At 44.5% G+C, this 18,491-nt stretch overlaps 1 protein-coding gene across 5 annotated transcripts in view; it reads left to right on the forward strand.

Moving 5' to 3' along the window:
* Window positions 1–18,491, forward strand: part of caska (calcium/calmodulin-dependent serine protein kinase a) — a gene marked incomplete at its 5' end in the record, with an annotated part of 103,402 nt that overhangs the window by 74,650 nt on the left and 10,261 nt on the right. For 3 of the 5 annotated variants that reach the window (XM_079231352.1, XM_079231353.1, XM_079231351.1), the window contains 8 exons: window positions 4,450–4,527; window positions 9,945–10,025; window positions 12,752–12,940; window positions 13,030–13,108; window positions 14,090–14,175; window positions 14,334–14,402; window positions 16,012–16,080; window positions 16,664–16,699. In XM_079231352.1, coding sequence (XP_079087478.1) covers window positions 4,450–4,527; window positions 9,945–10,025; window positions 12,752–12,940; window positions 13,030–13,108; window positions 14,090–14,175; window positions 14,334–14,402; window positions 16,012–16,080; window positions 16,664–16,699 — 687 coding nt within the window. The remainder of the gene's footprint in view (window positions 1–4,449; window positions 4,528–9,944; window positions 10,026–12,751; window positions 12,941–13,029; window positions 13,109–14,089; window positions 14,176–14,333; window positions 14,403–16,011; window positions 16,081–16,663; window positions 16,700–18,491) is intronic. The other 2 variants (XM_079231355.1, XM_079231354.1) reach the window with 1 other exon arrangement.

The raw sequence follows: 18,491 nt of genomic DNA on the forward strand, positions 1-18,491 counted from the left end.
CTTACGGATGAATATTAAACGCGTTGGGAGCTCGTGGAAAGTGTCCAGCGGGCGGCGGGACACGTCCAGCGTTTATGACTTTGCGTTATGCGCTGGCCTTTACGATTGCATGTTTAATACGAGGCATAAATAGCTTCCTTCCACCCCCACACACACACACACACACACACACACACACACAAGGATTCTCATTGCTCTGGAGGCAATCTAAAAAGGTCATGTTGCTTTTAAATGTGTCGTTAATTTCCTCCCGTATATTTTGTCTGGCCGCCCTGTGTGTGTGTGTGTGTGTGTGTGTGTGTGTGTGTGTGTGTGTGTGTGTGTGTGTGTGTGTGTGTGTGTGTGTGTGTGTGTGTGTGTGTGTGTGTGTGTGTGTGTGTGTGTGTGGAGTGTAAGCGGTGAACTTGACTGATGGCCGGTTGCTGAGACTTTGAGCAGCAGGTTGCAGCAGCAGGTTGCAGCAGCAGCGTGTTGACCTGCAGCTCAACAACTGCTTGACCACATCACCACCGTATCGGGCCACACAATAACAGTTCCCAGCTGCCGGCGGTGGAGCTACACATCATTTTAGATTAGTACACAGTTTGTGTGACACTCTGAGAGCATCATTCTGTTTGTTATTATCCCCGTACTCCATATTGTTTACTCCGTTCTCTCTCTCTTTATCTCTCTCTCTTTCTCAAAATTCAATTAAAAGAGCTTTATTGGCATGAATGTTAAAAAAAAGGCAATATTGCCAAAGCATTAAGATAGCAGCATTACAGTAAATAAGTTAAAAGAAAATAAAACGATTGTGTTTCTCGACACAATAAAATGATTAATGAGTGTGTGTGTGTGTGTGTGTGTCTCTATCAATCTCTCTCTCTCTCTCTTGGTGTTAAACAGCAGATTTGTTAGCAGCACGTGAGAATTATGTCGTTTAAAGAGAAATACTAATCAGAAAATAAGACGATTATAACGGTAATTGCTGGAAAGTGTGTGTGTGTGTTCGTGCCTTGATAACTTTGACTGAGGACAATGCGATTTGATATTTTTCTCTTTCTCTGAGGCTTTTGCCATATTTACAATTTATGCTGCAAATTATAATAACCACTTATCTCACAGCTGTTTCTTACTTATTGAAATTTTTGAACACATGTCATAAATCAGGAAAGTCCAAAACATTGACATCCCCTGTATGTGAGCATCTCTGAGCAGCAGCTCGGTCCGTTCAGAGCGGCCTCTGTCTGTGATTCAGACTCCAGGTCCTGCAGACATACGCTCACGTCTCGCTGCAGATGTTTGCAAAGATGGCGGCTCGTAAATAAACGTTCTTCTTCTTTAACAAGTTTAAGAGGCTGACATTAAAACATGTGAGGGGAATCACTGGGATAGAGTCAATTGAGGGAAAAGGGGTGTGTGTGTGTGTGTGTTGTTTTTAAAGGCTCTCCCAGTTGCTGGAGGCTGAATAGGTTGAAAGTGGGCTGCAGGAGACTGGTGGATCTGCCAAGTGTGTGTGTGTGTGTGTGTGTGTGTGTGTGTGTGTGTGTCAGTGGGAGCCAGGGGCTGCAGATGTCTCCCTTTCAGCCTCAGTTTCACACCCCTGCCCCAACGGGAGAGGAGGGGGGAGCCCGGGAAAGGACAGAAGAGTGCAGTGCAGGAACAATGGCTTCTATTGTCGGGCCTTTTCTCGTTCCATTCACAACAAGCACAGCCTCCATCACTATCCTCCACACCGCTGACACAGAAACCCTGTAGACACTGAGCAGACGGAGGCTCCCGGTTTAGATAACTAGTTTGCACTGTCGGCTGAGTCTTTCTGACAAAAACCACTTTACCGTCTCTTGGGTGAGTGTTGTTTTTAGTTTTTGTTTCTTCCTGCTTTTCCTTCTGATGCGTTTGCAGGAAGAGTGTTTTGTCAAGATATGCCTGGAGCTAATTTAAAGTCAGCAGCCTGATATCCCCGTGTGTGTTTTTGGCGTTTGACATGTATAATGAGGCGCTTCAGTCAAGTGCGTTTCTTTAGGTTGTTTTTTTTTGTCACTAGTAGGAACTTAATATTGTTTTTAAAGCAATACATAAAGACGCAGATAAGGAACCCCTTTTTTGTTCTTTTTGTTGTTGTTTTGGCGTCCAATTGTCCCTCCCTCTGTCCGCTGGACCTCGTGAGTCCGTCTGGATCGGCCGTTTGGCGAATCGCACAAATGGATCACTTTGCAGAAATAAACCAGATGTGTTTTTTACTGCCGTTGCATTAAGCTCGATGGTTTCAAGGAGTTGTTTTCCACTGTAATGGAAACCGCGCCGGCTTCCCGTTAAAACCTTTCTTCCAAATAACATCAACAACCCAGATTTAGCTCTTTGACACTTGTGTTTTATGAGAAAATCTTGACACGGAACAGCAACATCATCGCAAACAGCAGGTTTTCATGAACATTTATCATCCATGTTTGTCAAAGGATCAGAAAGAAGGTAATTCTCATTCGTCTCTTTGATGATTTCAAGCCACTTATTGATTGATTTGTGTATTAAAAAGCCTGTTGAGTGCAAACAGTATATACAGTAGGTGTGCATTTCAAAAGGCTCACTTACTTGGCTATTCGCAAATCTTTCTGCAGTATCACATGGACTTCTTCCGCGAGTGAAACTGCCAGTTTGGAAGGGAGATTGTAATTGTTCCCGTCTCTTTTTTTGGGGGGGGATTTACGAACGGTAATCTCAACATATCTTCCACCATGATGTCACAAACACTAACGTCCATTCCAGCAGCAAACACACAAACAAATGCAACATCACGCAATGCAGCAGTTAGCCAGATGTGAACCGTGCGGGAAAATGGGCAACAACTTTCGTTTTTTTATTTTTTTTAGAAGATTAATCGCGCCTTTTGAGCGGCCGTCTGAACCGGCTATAACCAGGATTCAGCGTGGAATCCGTACTGTTGAACTCAATGCACACAATGCACATTACAAAGGATTTTTTTTTTAGGTTCGTGCTGTTTGTTTGTCCATCACTTGGCCCTGTGACGGACATCACATGTCCAGTGTTGCAGCTGCTGTTGTTGCGAGGAAGAGAAAACAGAAGAGCGCTGCCCTGAACTGTCCAATACAAAAGAACTGCTTGTCTGTGACTCTGTGTGTGTGTGTGTGTGTGTGTGTCTGCCTCCGAGTGCTTCTCTCTGTTGCTGTTGCGTTCTGTACAGCAGGTTAAATGCATAATACACTCGCTCATCAAACATCACACGGATGCCCCTGTGAATATGGTGATGGTTGCTTTAGATGACTGCCACCCTCTGCTTTGATTGGAGCATACAGCTGCTGCTGTGTTTCAGGACCATTTTGTCTACAAACATAAAGATCTCTTAAATACACCCACGCTGCTCGTCTCTGACGAGGCCTTTTCACTCCGGTCTAGTCAGCGCGGTTTATTAGTCAGCTGGGAGTTTTGTAAACAGAGCTCTTGTGTCTGTCGTCCTTCACTCAGAGAGATGAGAAAACAGTTACTTCTTGTTAACGGTTGGATGTTTCAGGGATAAAAAGAGCAAAACTGAAAAATAAAAGTGGTGTTGAGTCTCTGAAGTCACACTAAACCCGATAAAGAGAGCGAGAGCTGAGGATACATGGAATAAATGAGGATAAATGCTTTGTTTTTAACCAATTTTCACTTGAAAAATAGCAAACTTTTAACCAAAATACGTCCCCACACACCCAGAGATAGCTGTGGTTGCTGCCTCATGACACAGTTTGCAGTAAACAAGGTCCTCTAAACGCGTTTGATCCAAATGAGAAGAAGAAGCGACTGAGCTGCTGATAATGAGATTCTCAAGGAAGAAAGCAAACTGTTTAACAATCGATTTGTTTGCGCTGCAAAATGTGTTTTTATAATCACATTTTAACACCAAATTTACAAATTGTTCGCACTCGTTTTTTTGTGATGAAAATAAATACGAGTAACTTAGTTTTTGATTAGAAAGATTATCTTTGAAAATGTACCTTTTTGCAAATGATAGCCTACCGCTAAATTATTCAATTTGAGTCTTTATTCTGACCAGATTGTGAAATACTGTATTATCTACTTTTTCATACAGCTAAAGAGCTTTGTCAAAAAAAAGAAAAGAAAAAAGGTTTATCTCTGTGTTGTCTTTGATGACATTACATCACATCATTTTGACATCTGGTTGAATAAATATAATAAAGTGCTCCGATGTTCTCGGATCAGATTGTTCCTGGTTTTATACGACAGTTTGTTCATCTGAAATCTAATCTTGAGTTTATTTAGTTAAAGGGGTTTGTCAGAATGACATCCTACATTTTACAGAAGCTTCACAGAAAGCGTCGACATTGACGAGGAAACAATGCGCAGCCTTGATCAACTTTATCTCGATCGGCCGGCCGCTAACGAGGCGTCATTGATCGCGTCGACCGCGCCCGCAGTTTGACCGACTGACCTTTTTTTTATCTTCTGTTTCAGCTCTACGATAAGATCAACACCAAGTCGTCCCCGCAGATCAGAAACCCCCCCAGTGATGCCGTGCAGAGAGCCAAAGAGGTAAACGAAACACACGCATGTTCCCGCATTCAACACCATCACATGTGCTTTTCCCATTTCCCCCTTTTCGCCGTCGCCTTCTTAAGACACGTGCGATGATGACTTTTAATACGACGGGACTCGCTCGTCGCCGGCTTTCCTCTCTAAGCTCACACTTCTGCATTAATCCCGCCGGCCTCTCGCTCACTAAAGCTCTAACTCATCACCTCTGCTCACGTCAAGAAGCTGTACTTCAACTTTAGTGTCATTCTTTAGAGGTAATCTTTATTTAAACGCGTCTTGAAAATGATTGGAACAATCAAAAACCGGGGGCTGTGGAAGTCTGCGGCCTACTATCTGGATGTAATGTGTCGTGTGTTTGTATTTGGAGCGCTCCCTCTGTGGGACAGCCGGACACTCGTCTTGCTCTTCGCTGAAATACGGTTAATATTGGATCAAGAAGAAGAGGAAAACCTCGTTTTATGTGACGCAAAGGTATAAAAAGGGTAATTCCTGCCATGTGAGCAGGTTTTACGACGCTGCGCTCCACCAGAGAAGTTCAATAACTCATTTTACAATTTTAAAGTTGATGGGAGTCGCTGGTGAAAAGTAGTTTAGTTTCTGAAATATTGATCTGTAGGCAAAGCTGGAGAGTGTGAGGTTGGGGTTGTTTTTTGCTTTTTGACTGGCTGAGGGTCCACAGTCCCAACATGGACACCGACAGTAGAGGGTTAGACTCGCATGGTGTCAGGTTTCACTCGTTCATAGCGGTGGATTCTCTTTGTGACATGGAGCGATGACATCGAGGTCTCATCACCGAACTGAAGGCCGTTCATCTTCTTGGGTGACTTGGGATCGCAGCATGCAGACGGGTTGGACGCTTTGATAGACGCGTGCTGCTGAGAAGGAGACGACTACTTACGGATTTATTGACTTGCTTCATGTCGTCTCCACTAATAACGATCTTCACTAGCTGGAGAAACGTGGGAGGGGAACACAAGCAGCTCCAACTGACCGGTCACAGTTCTTGCCGTCTCAAAGCCTCCATGGTTCCATGCCGTTGTTCTGCCGACCCATCATTAGTCCAAACGCCCACCAGGTAACAAACGGACATTGTTCCGAAGGCCCGTTGCTACGAAAACACACATTTTCCGTGCAGCAGACGAAGCGCACAACTGACCCTCTGATTGTTCTTGTAACTGTAGCATTTTTTTGTGTCCGTGGTTTAAAATACAAATTAATAAAAGCAGTCTAATGAATGCAGTGGAGTAAAAAGGATAATATTCCCGTCTTCGTTGGCTTAGAACGAGCCCTTCATCTCTACAGGAGCGGTACCTCTGATGATTTAAATCCAATCCTTTGCCTTTGATTGGACGTCTTAAATGTGGGCGGGCTTAAATATGAAGCGTGATACGGAGCTGCAAAGGACCGTGGCTCCACACACACACACACACACACACACACACACACACACACACACACAGGTTGATGGATGGATATCATGATTCTATTGATTGAATAGTTTGCTTTGAGCTTATGTAAGCACACATCATATTGAGCTTCACAGGAAGAAAAGATGATTGGATTTTGATGAAAAATAAATAAAAAGAAGTATTCCGCATGTGTTAAATAGGTGCACAATTTGACCCGGCATGTTAAATGATTTTTAAAAAAAGGCATTTTTCATTCGACACGAACACAAGGACAAACCGGTCCTTCGTTTGCAGCTCCACTCGAATGATATCGACTCCAAAAAAAACAAGCGAGATTGAATTATTAAATTATTTATGCTGAGTTATTGAGTCGTCCGTAAGCTTCCTCTCAAACTCCGGTGACCTCTTGAGGTTTATTTGTTCGTGATCCGACTCCCTGTGACTCGGGCTCATTGTCAGACAGGCCTGTTTACACACAGCTGGTTTAATAAAAATCCCCGGCTTCTGTGTTTTGACCTTGCTCATTAGAGATGCTGCTGGATGTGACACACACACACACGCACAAACACATCAAGTGTGTTTGTCGGCTATTAGTGAGGTTTCGCTTTCTTCACAGAGTTGCATTATGGTCTCCGGGGTCTGAACCCCCGGCTCTGATGAATTCACACTCACGCTGTTAGTTTGGGTTGATGTGTTAAACCTCTCAGCGTACTCTTAACACTGGAGCTGCCGCTTTTAACAAGGAGTGTGAGGGGAGAAAGCTGCGTGTGTGTGTGTGTGTGTGTGTGTGTGTGTGTGTGTGTGATCGGCCAAATGCCGCCGTGTTTACGTTGTGTGCTTTTGTTGAGGGGAGCAATTAAAATAAAAAGTCTGAACAGCGAGGGAGTGGGCGAGGGCTTGGCGTCTGAAATCCCAGCGCTGTGAAGACGGAGAAAGCCATTTAGGGGAGTGCAGCTCTCTTTTATGTGGCTTTGCTTCATGTCAAAGGGACCTGGCTAATTAACGCAGCTCTGGTGCGCTGTGTCCGAAAAGGCCCGCGTCTGCTTTTTGGAGCCTGGTTCACATTTTCCTACTTAAATCAAGTCGCGACGGATCAAGAGTTGTAGACGGAGCCACCGCGGATTCAACACTTTTTTTTTTTTTTTGTGGGTGTGAGGGAGTGACTGACTTTTATTAGGTTGCTGGTTGTCTCTACAAAAGAGTCTGACAGACGCTTCAGCGTTGCAAACACGCTCAACTCAACTCACTGTGTTCTTCAAGCATTTCAGAGTAGACGGTTGGAGAGATGCGTGTTTTTTTTTTAAACGCTGGAATAAAATGTTTTTTTCAGCTTTTTTTTCCACGTAGGAAAGTAGCTTAGGTTGGTCTTCACCTTCTCAGGAATTCCCAGCAGACGAGGAATCAACCCCGTTTCCAATCTGCAGAAACTTCTACTTCCTTCTGTAGTTCTTCCAATTCATGTTTTACTGGCCAAAGGAAATACAGCAGCAAAGAGTTTTCTCACAGCAGTACAGTAAGGAGTTTTATATGAACGTTGGAACAGGATTGTCTTTCTGTACTCGCTCTTCTTGTTCATACTGGATGAAGTACAAAGCTTATCTCAAGTTAATGTAAGAGTTAAAAAGCAGGTACTTATCTTAGAGTTACAGTCATTTTAATACAACCCCCCCTCTGTTCTTTCCACTGCAGTTCAGCATGGAAACACAAAAAGGGAATTTTGTGGAAAGTCGGATGTTTTTTCTTTTGCATTTTTGCAGTAGGAATGATTCCAGCTATAGAAGGCTAGAAAACCTTGCGTGTCCATGTGGGCGCGGAGTTGAAACATTGTGAACAAATCCTTTTTAATGCTCCAATTCTAGATGTATTATCAGCAAAATAATCAGCCGTTTTGGTCTCAGCCAATGAAGATTTCCCACTAAGATTAGTCTCTTTTCTTTTTTTTAATGCTGAATGACTTATTTTCCAAGAAACGTATGATTTAAATTGTGTTTTATTCATTGGATCATGACAATGGAACAAGTTACGGATGTTTTTGAAATACCTCTTAGGTGCGAGTATTTTATCTGTAGTGTAAAAGCCATACAGGTGGAACCCTGACTTCCTGAGTCCACGTCCACTTCTAGCAGAAGGAATTCTGCCGATGCTTGAGAGCCACTTGCCCAGGACGGCTTCACTACAGTTTCACCTCAAATTAACTCATCATTTAATCTCGGTTGTGCCTTCAGGGATGACCCCCCTCTTCCTCCTTCTCCTCCTCCTCTGCTTTACTTCTGTCTCTACTGATTCCCTCTGGCTGTCACTGAAACGCTTTGAACCAATCACACTGCAGCTTCCAGTGGACTCTTGTGGGTTTGTGGCCCGGCAGAGCAGCGATAAGGCCCCTTGAACTTCAACAAAGCTTTCTTCTTTCTGCACTAATGCTCCTATCTTCCTCCAAACCTATCAGCCGAACACGTTCTATTAGTGTGAGCGCTAATCTTTCATGGGAGGGAAGCTAACTGCTTTGGCTGAAGATACTAATCTCACACATTCGTCGCCCATTCAAACTGCCTGGCTTTGATTAAAGGCCGGGGTGGAGCCTCCCTTTTCCCCCGGACCGCTGTCATCCCGTGTGAGCTCGTAACCTTATTCCTGTGTCTTCCTCCACTAAAGAGTTCCTCCCAAGACGAAGCAAGTGGCGCTTTGAAACAACTGGAATATGTAAGCCCTCGACACGCCGCCATGTTCACGATACTAACGAGTGGAGCAGGAGCCCGGAGGCGGTTTGGACTGAGGACATGTGACCCGATGTCCGTGAAGGTTCACGGCTGTGGAGCTCAAAGAGGAGCAAACCAGAGTCAGCAAGACTAACAACAAACACACCAGCCCATAAACCTGTCTCGTCTTAAAGAGACGGTCGCTATTTCGTATTTAGCTACTCCATTCTTGTGTGAATATTAGGAACTTATTTTCATTCATTCCATTTTTCAGGGAATCTCAGCGAGATTCAGAGTTCAGAAAACACACATTAAGCCAGTAGAGGATACATTCAGGGTTTTAACATCCTCTGTAATTCATGGCAGTATTTACCTAGTGGTAACGAGGGTGAAAACAGACCTGAGATCAGTTCTGGTGAGGAGATAAGTGACATATTGAGGCAGCTGCTGAAAGAGATAAATGTACAAAATACACAAAAATGAGGAAACGTAGTTCTCTTTTTTGATAATTATCTTCATAATAATCGACCGCATCGATGTTTTATTGTGGGCCGAGCAGCGTGGGAATGAAGAAGCACCGAAAAGCGTTTAAAAGTGAGACTGCTGTCCAGCTGAACTCTCCGATCTTCTTAAGATGAAGACAGTTTCAGTACAATGGTGTGTGTGTGTGTGTGTGTGTGAGTGTGAGTGTGAGTGAATGAATGGCCGGAAGAATAAAACCCATTTTTTCCCATCAGCATTCAGTATGAGCTTGAGATTGTAGCACGATGGCTTTGATCCCAGTGAGTTCGGCCCCTGGAGCGCAACAATTATATACAAGTGTTATAATTAAGAGATAATTAATACTTTAAACTACACACCTCTCTTACTGACGGGCATACTAAAGCAAGAGAGTGTAAGCCTACAATACACACACACACACACACCCTCAGAGGCCTCACCTCTACAATGCCACATTCACCAGTCAGGCGCAACATAACTGGAGCTGACTGTCAAGTCACGTCAAAAGGGCAGGAGGCGGGGCCGAGCCTTGACCGGCTTCCCTGAGTGGTGTCCAGAGGTGGAGTCACATTGGCTGTGGAGGCGTTGGAGGCGGCGTCAAGACCCGTTAGAGGAAGGGGGGGGGGGGGGGGGGGTCGGGGGGGAGTGGGGTGCTGTGAGGTTGTTGGGTCGCTCTCCATACGTCTGCAGGTACAGCAGGGTGCTGAGGTACGAGTGTGTACGACGTGGAGGAAGAAGGAGAACTTCTGCATCTTAAAAACAAACTGATGTGATGCTTTTCCCCCCTCCTTTCTCTCTACATCTTCAGGTACTGGAAGAGATCTCCTGCTACCCAGAGAACCACGAAGCAAAAGAACTCAGACGGATACTGACCCAGCCACATTTCATGGTGAGTCAAAAGACAAAGACCCGTCGAGGCCCTCTTATAACACACCGCCTCCCTTGCACCTCGTCTGCAGGCCTCAGCAGCCGGCGGCTGTATTTTACATCTTCACTCGTAAGCTTAGAAAGCCGCTGAACACAGACAGACTCAGGTGTGAGTCAGAGGCTTTCTTTTTTCTACATCTTGGTGTCGGTTGCAGCTTAACGCAGATAAATATTAATGTGACAAACAGACGTTCAAGGTCGCTGTTTTTGGTGTTTTATTTTTATCTGCCTTCTTAAAATGTGCCTGCTGTGAAACATCATTTCACAGTAATTCTGCTGGAGTGGATGCGTGGGTTAGGCAGTCTTGGTCTGGGGGAGAGGGGGGGGATCTGAGCAAGAAAGGGTTAATCCAGTCAAGGGAGAGTCACTGTAGGGCTGTCAGCATCCGCCCCGCTAATCCAATCACATTAATGCGTCTGATTCCCGCCTGTGATCAGTGGTCTGCTCGATATCAGACAGACAGACCGAGATGCCGGGGATGGGGGGGGGGGGACAAGAAACGGAGACAAAGGAGAGGAAAGTGCGTCAAAATGAAATGATAAGGAGTGCGAAAAAGATCAGTAAAGAAGATGAATGGAAGCAGGGGAGGTGTGGATGGAGGTCAATAAGGCGCAGCCTGATGCGATGTGCTGTGTGGGGTCAGAGGTTCGGCTCCCTCAGAGCGCTACGAGAGCGTAAGCCGACCCACGGAGGGAGGGAGGAAGAGAGATCTACATTCCAACGAGTTCAAGAGAGAGCGAATAAGTGCAGACGAGTCTTGTGAGGGAGGGTTTTTTTTTTCGTACTCGCCAGTTCAACATTGTGGGAAAGTATTAGCTTTCAGATTTCTTTGAAACCTCCTGCAGTAACTTAAGTCACTTCAGTATTTTCTACTGTTCAGTGATCTTTTTAGATCTTTTCTTTTCTCTAACTGACCAAACAGGACCTGTAGGATTTGATTGTGATGAATTGAATCTTGAGTATTTTCTTTTCAGAGAATTCAACCAATAATCTTTCAAATCTCTCCTCTAACTCTGTGGTGAAGCTCCATCCCTCTCCTTTATCTTTTTTACATTTTTTTTATGCTTTTTCTCACACTCACTCATGCACACGCTCGCACAGCATGGGGGCGATGAGTTAACCCCTTAACCCCGTCCTCATTAGGGCAAAGTCACACACACACACACACACACACACACACACACACACAACCTGAACTTCCTCTCTGTCTTGGAACGGGAAGTTTCTTCCGCGTGTGATGTAGTTTGACATGGAAGTTAGAGGCGCTGCCGCTGCCTTCACGTCTCTGCCTCTGTGATCTGCTCTCCTTCCTCGTGTGTGTGTGTGTGTGTTTGTGTGTGTGTGTGTGTGACGCAAGACAGTGACAGGTTTTCCCCTTTTGTTGATGTTTGATTGCTGTCTTCTGAACCGGTTTGTTAAAGTGCCACTCAGGGGCTTCTGTGGCTGTCAGACGAGTGCAGCGCAGCGCTGAGGAACCAGCGGGTTCTGCAGCTTCACGACACACGCAGGCAGACGGGGCGCACGCCAAAGGCAGTAGGGAGTCGGGACGGTGTAAATGCCCCCTGCTGTCATGTACCTTGGTGTTATCCACCAGTGAGACAGTATTTTTTTGAGTGTAGTATTTCAGAGCGGTGGGAGGTTGGTTCAAAGGAGGCGGCACAAAGCGAGTCTGTGGCACTTGTGTTTAAATATATCTTCAACTTTTGCGCTGAGAATAGAGACGTTTCTGCTTCACAGCAGAGCGTGTGGATCGGAAACCAGCTAGACATGTGTTTAAATCAAACATTTATAAATGACTTGCATTTGATTAAGTTATTAAATCAATGCCTAGTAACTTATTCCCCCATCTGTGTGATCATTGTTCTTTGTTTTCTTTCAGGTGAGTATTCATTTCTCCGTGCAATCTAAACCTACTTTATCATTTTCTAGCAAGTTATGTACATTAAGACCCGCCTGGAAGGAAACATGAATACTTCATTATTATTTGATTTTAGGGCCAAAATATTTATGTTGCACATTCAGACATTTATACAAACAAAGTACTGCTCTCTCTTGTTGTGCTGCATTACTTTTAATGTACAAATATTTGCATAAAATAAGACTTAAGGTTCTCCTTCAGCTGAATTCAATGCATTTTTGTTTTCCCGAGCAGCGCCATGACATCCCATCCAAAAGTGAAGCCAAGTCCCCTCCATCGCCTCCTGGTGGCCGGCTGCTAGTGCGGCCGCTTGATTTGATATTTAGCACATTTTAAAAGGCAATATTGCAGTCGATCAAGAACATTTAATTGTCGGAAGCCAACATTGGGATCGTGATTAACATTAGATTAATTGTGCAGCCGTAAAACCCCTGCAGCTTCTTACAGAACGACCAAACACCCCTCTACATTTTTATTATTGATCCTAACTAAACACAGCAGACTGTCTTTAATAACTCAAAAGTTTGGATGTCGGATAACTGGAGCTCATCGATCGTGTGCTTCACATCAAACTTTCAGAAATTCAGAAACTGAAATGCTTTCCACTTTTTTTTTCTGGTCTGGCTTTATTCTGTCAATCCTTGAGAAGTCATCCTCCATAATCCTTGGATTTCTGACTCCATTCGGTAGCCGAGTCACATCCTCACATCCACATTTGTGTCTTCGTGAAGCCCGATCCTCTCTCACCGTGTTTGCGTGCGCGTCCACAGGCTTTGCTGCAGGCCCACGACGTGGTGGCCCACGAGGTTTACAGTGACGAGGCGATGAGGGTGACCCCTCCGCCCACCTCGCCCTACCTGAACGGAGACTCCCCGGAGAGCAACAACGGGGACATGGACATGGAGAACGTCACCAGGGTCCGCCTGGTCCAGTTCCAGAAGAACACGGACGAGCCGATGGTACACGGTTTCACGTGTTTTTTACTGCACTTTTTTGTCATCACTGGATCGGCCGCTGGATCCACGTGTCCGTGTGTTACTTTGTGCAGGGTATCACGCTGAAGATGAACGAGTCAAACCACTGCATCGTCGCCAGGATTATGCACGGGGGGATGATCCACAGACAAGGTACGCTCTCACAACCGACGCTTATGCATACGCCACAGTCTTTATAAATTGCTTCCTACCGGCTGTATTATTCATTTTTCCTATAGTCACACATGTAAAGTGGACAGAGAGCCTTGTCTTGTGAAAGTAAAAGTCACCTTAAACCAGTGGTTCTCAAACTGTGGGGCGCGACCCTCTAGTGGGGTGCGAAGGTATTACAGTTTTTTGTTTTTTTTAAATAATCCTTTATTAAAAATATGTGTAGCGGAAAACAGCCACTAATACTGATGCAACGTGATGCTCACACATCTTTTGCACAGGTTGAGCGTTATTGTTATTATCCTGAAAATATATTCAGTGCAAAACAGGTTATTTGGAACCACAATAAGATTATTTTTTTTGCCAAATATTTGTTATTTTTTGCACACATAGAACTTTATTTGCATTGTTCTAACAAAGCGATTTCAATTTTCTTCGTCACATAAGTTAAGAGAACCACTGTCTTAAACACAGCTTTATCTGTAGTGGCACCATTAATCAACCAGTAGTCAAACAGTTTGAGTATTTCATTTCAACTGATTCCCTTCTCATGTCAAACGGGCACCGTGTGGCTCGTGCCGCTTACTTAAAATAAAATAAGGTTTAGTTCGCAGAAGATAATTTTCCAGAAAGGAAACCTTCATCTTCACTTAAACGGGAGACAAAACCCAGCGTGGTTAGTGTGCACATGCATCCATTTTGCCAGACATTTCAACAGCTGGCTTGTCTCTGCTCTTGTGGTTGAACGCAACACTTGCTCTTGTGTTGTGACGCTAGCATGCTGTTAATGAATCCCCAGTCGATTCATCGTGTGGGTAATTAGAAAGCCGCTTCTATCACAAAAATGATTCTTCTCCTTACTTACAGTTGCGACGGGAGAGGAAAAAGCAACGGAGGCTAATGAAATATAGCGAGGCAGTTGAATGAGGAGGAAAAGTTTTGATTCCGCTTTTGTCTTTTCAGGAACGCTGCATATAGGAGACGAGATCCGGGAGATCAACAGCATCAGCGTGGCCAACCAGACTGTTGAGCAGCTGCAGAAGATGCTGGTGAGTGTGCGTGTGCATAAGCTTATGACTAATGTGTGAGGTCGTGCTTCAGTGGATCTCTTCTGTGTAAATCAGCAAAAGATCAGAATAAACTGTGTGTGTGTGTGTGTGTGTGTGTGTGTGTGTGTGTGTGTGTGTGTGTGTGTGTGTGTCCACAGAGGGAGATGCGAGGCAGCATCACTTTCAAAATAGTGCCAAGTTACCGGACGCAGGGCTCCTCGTGTGAGGTAACGTCTCCTCCTCTTCCTCTCGCTGCTCCTCTTTTCTGCCGAATGTGATCGGCTCCTGATCTGGTTACTAACTGCTCGCCTCGTTACTGAGCGTGTGTAACCCAAGTATGGTGTGTGTGTGTGTGTGTGTAAGGGGTGTGTGTGTGTAAGGGGTGTTTTTTTGCTGTGTTTTGCATTTACAGCACACCAATTTCACAACCAAGATACCGGAACCCCCCCAAACCCAACCCCCCCTCCCCCATCCTCTGGTCCAGGAATGAGCCACACCTCTCTGTGCAATCCCGCCCTGTATACATATTACAGGGGTGGACAAAATAACGGAAACACCATACAATTAAACATCTGCACAGTAAATACGAGACCGCTAAAGCTCAAAATGTTTGGCTTTTTTTTGCGGGTACATTAATTACAAACGGTGCTTATTTAATTAACGCTGCTACAATGCGAGCTTTAGAATATGTATATTATATTTACATGTAATTGTTTTGTAAGGCGTGACTGTTATTTAATCCACCCCCTTGTTCACACACGCTCCAGTCTTCCAAAACGTACGAATAAACATCAACGACCAAAAGACTTTAATACAGCGGAAGAAACCAACACTTCAGATATAAAAATGAGTTTTAAGCTTCACTGCCCCTTGTGGTGGACTCTGGAACAGCTATGAGGTCTTCACCAGTGGATCCAAGAGGCATTTCAGGACAGAAGGGAATTTACGGATGTAATCTGGCAGCAGGCCTTGTGAAACCATGTATGTAATTAGTTCGATTATTTTAAAAAAGGGATTTAAAAAGGAATTTGGAAACGAGTTCCAAGATTCTAAAATCGGAGTGACATGGTTATTGTGGTTTTCTTTATTTAGACTAGAACTCAGTGACAGCTCGGCCACAACACAACTTTTATTTTAGAAAGGCATAAATGCAAACCGCATGCACTTGCAATTTTTAGCTGAAGACGGAGAAAGGACGTCTAAAAAGAACTCCATAAAGAATAAACTTTACATTGTTTTCCACCATCAAAAGAAATTTTAAATATTAATTCATACACAAATGTAAATTGTCATTTTATGTTTTTATTTATCTATTTAAAAGCTCTCTTCACTCTTATGGTCTCTGCTTTAATGATTTACATTCCAGAGAGTCTATTTAATTTTACGCAGAAACTTCATATTTCAGTTGCCTTCTCATCTTCTCCAATTTCACATTGAAGCTAAGTAGTCGTCATTTGAAATATATTGCTCCTAAATCAATCTGTAGAAACATTAAACATTCATTTAGTTCTAATTCCAGCTCTTTTGGTCCTCCTGACAGTCCGCCTTAGCGATGACCTCATGGTCTCTCGGATGAGAATCTAGCGTTGGTCTATCGCCCCCCTGTGGTGATGTGGGGACCTGCAGGCCGCAGGGCAGCTGATGATGTCGTCTCCCACGTCTGGTTGACGCATTTCATTACGTCAGCGCTGTAGTGGGTCTCTATTGTGTTCCCAGGAATGTGTGAATGTGTGTGTGGCTACACGGATGGGTGTGTGTGTGTGTGTGTGTGTGTGTGTGTGTGTGTGTGTGTGTGTGTGTGTGTGTGGCGCTGCTGACCTGTGTGTCTTATTTCAGAAAGAGTCCCCCGACACCTCCAGGCAGTCCCCTGCCAATGGCCACTCCAGCATTAACAGTTCTATCTTGGTAAGGACCCCCACCACCCCACCCAGAAAACCCCCACCGACAGACCCACAACCATTCCTCTCACGTTGATGTGTCGTGGTGTTTCTTCACGTCTCTCGACCCGTTTTGTACCGGATCGTTTCCGTTTCCTTTTTGGCTTTTTGAGAATCAGTTCGTGCCGCAGGGTCGATCCCTGCCCGTTCTCCCCGTTCATCCTCCCCGCCCCCCTGAGTCCGATATCTCAGTTAGCAAATTGGTGTGCCTCATGACGTGTGCTGCGTGCTGTGGCTCATCGCTGACACAACACACCCCCTGCGGTTCAGGGCGATGCAGAGGACACACTCCGGGCTCCCGCTCCGCATTACCCTCAAAACCCAATCGGGGTTTTCTGCAGTTCCTCTTTCTCCAGACGGACACTGTGGCGCTGCTTTGCTTGCTCTGTGCTTTGCTACAAATGAGAATGACCCTGATCTCTTTTCCACTTTGCTCTTTCTTTCTTTTTAATGCCGATTGACGTGCATGCATGGCTTCTAAACACGTTTTGGTTCAATAGCTGTATCCTGCTTAACCGAGTCTTTCTGTCATCGACGGTTTACCTCCACAGGACCTGCCATCCACCATTCAGCCCAAAGGTCGACAGGTGAATAAAAGCCACTCACTCTCTCACCTGTACTCACTAGCTCTGTATGCAACGCTTGTATCCCTCCCCTTTTATACATACGTGTGTGTGTGTCTCACTTTCCCCCAAACCCTCTTTTCTGCTTTAAAAAACTTCAATGTATTTTGGAGTCATGTGCTAGACGGTTGTTTTGTTTGGAGAGGCCGCTGACTGATCCCCAAGCGGCTCAGACTGTCAGTCATGATGCAAATGGCTGAGCTCTGACCTCCTTTTTAAACTATTAATGAAGAACTATTGGATTCTGGGCCCACTCCAAAATGCATTGAATTTAAAATATATAATTTGCACCAAAATAGGCTGCAGCTGTTCAGCTGTTAGCAGCTCAGAGAGAGAGAGAGAGCAGACCGAATGCATCTGGATTCAAACAAAGCTTTGTTCTGAGGGTGTTTTGGGGAAATTAGATTTCATTGATTTAGAGCGCATAATGCTCCCCTTCAAGTGAGAGAGGAAAACAGTCAGAGGGGATTAATGCAAATGCTTCAGTCGCTCTGGAGGAAGCCGGGGATCCAGAACGGTTGTGTCACCAACGATGCACATCTTCACGGTCCTTCTCTCCTCATCTGTGCTCTTTAACACACACACACACACACACACACACACACACACACACACACACACACCTCCACAGACAAACAGAAATCACACTGCCGTGGTCACTTCTGAGGTTAAATATTTGATTGTAGAGGTTTTCACAGGTCTAATCTTTTGGGGGTAAAAACACTTCAAGAACTCGGATGTGCATACCAGTAAATGCTTTTTTTTTTTTTTTTTTTTTTAAACACCTGTGGATAATCAGACCAGATCCAAATCAGGTTAATTCCAATTGTTTGGTTTATAAAATGATAATAGTGCAATATTCTGAGGCCATATCTTCAAATAGCTATGTTCAAAAACCTAAATATATTTAATTCACAATCATCCAACACAGAGAAAAGCAGCAAAAACTCACTTTTAAGAAGCTGGAGTATTTGGCTTTTTGTTTTCTTCAGAAATGATTACGACAATTTTTGATTATTGAAATGATTTAAAATTCAAATTTACTTTCTGTCGTTCTACTAAATACTACTAATATATCTACTAACATACGGACACACTGCTCTAGAACGTGACCCGATTTCTACCGGGTCAGGTCTCCGTTACCGAGAGAACCTATGAGGACCTCTACTTGTTGTTTTTTTACGGTCATATCCAGCTAATACACCGACTCCATATGAGTGTCATCATCGGCAGTGTAGCACCTCCTTCATGTGTGTGGTAATAATGGCACCGGCATTGTTGAGATCCCCTAAGCACTGATCCCCAGTCAGATTATGAATCCACCTCAAGCCGACTAAAACCTTTGCGTCATTACAACAATCCTCCATCACTGCCATCTCCTCCCATCACAGTGTCTCGCCAGCAGAGGGCAGTAGAGTCCACCACAGAGAGTTTACCCTTGAATTGAGTCCAAGTTGACAATATGAGGATCATAATTCATAAAAATGATTATTTCGCTCCGAAAGGGGAGCTGTGCGTCGTTGTCCTGTCTCACCCCCCCCTCCCACCCCACCTCCCCACCCCCTCCACCGACCTCCATACTGTTGTTAAGACACTGCATAGCCGTTTTGCTGCATGACGTGTGATGCTTTCAAATCCTAGATTGTATCCAGACCTCCAATCAAGGACAAAATGTCTGTTAAGGTAAGAGACAACCTCTCTCCCCCCCACATAAAAACCCCATAAAAAAAATATAAAACACTTGTACACATTTGTC

Source organism: Taurulus bubalis, assembly GCF_910589615.1.
Source record: "Taurulus bubalis genome assembly, chromosome: 15".
NCBI lineage: Eukaryota > Metazoa > Chordata > Actinopteri > Perciformes > Cottidae > Taurulus > Taurulus bubalis.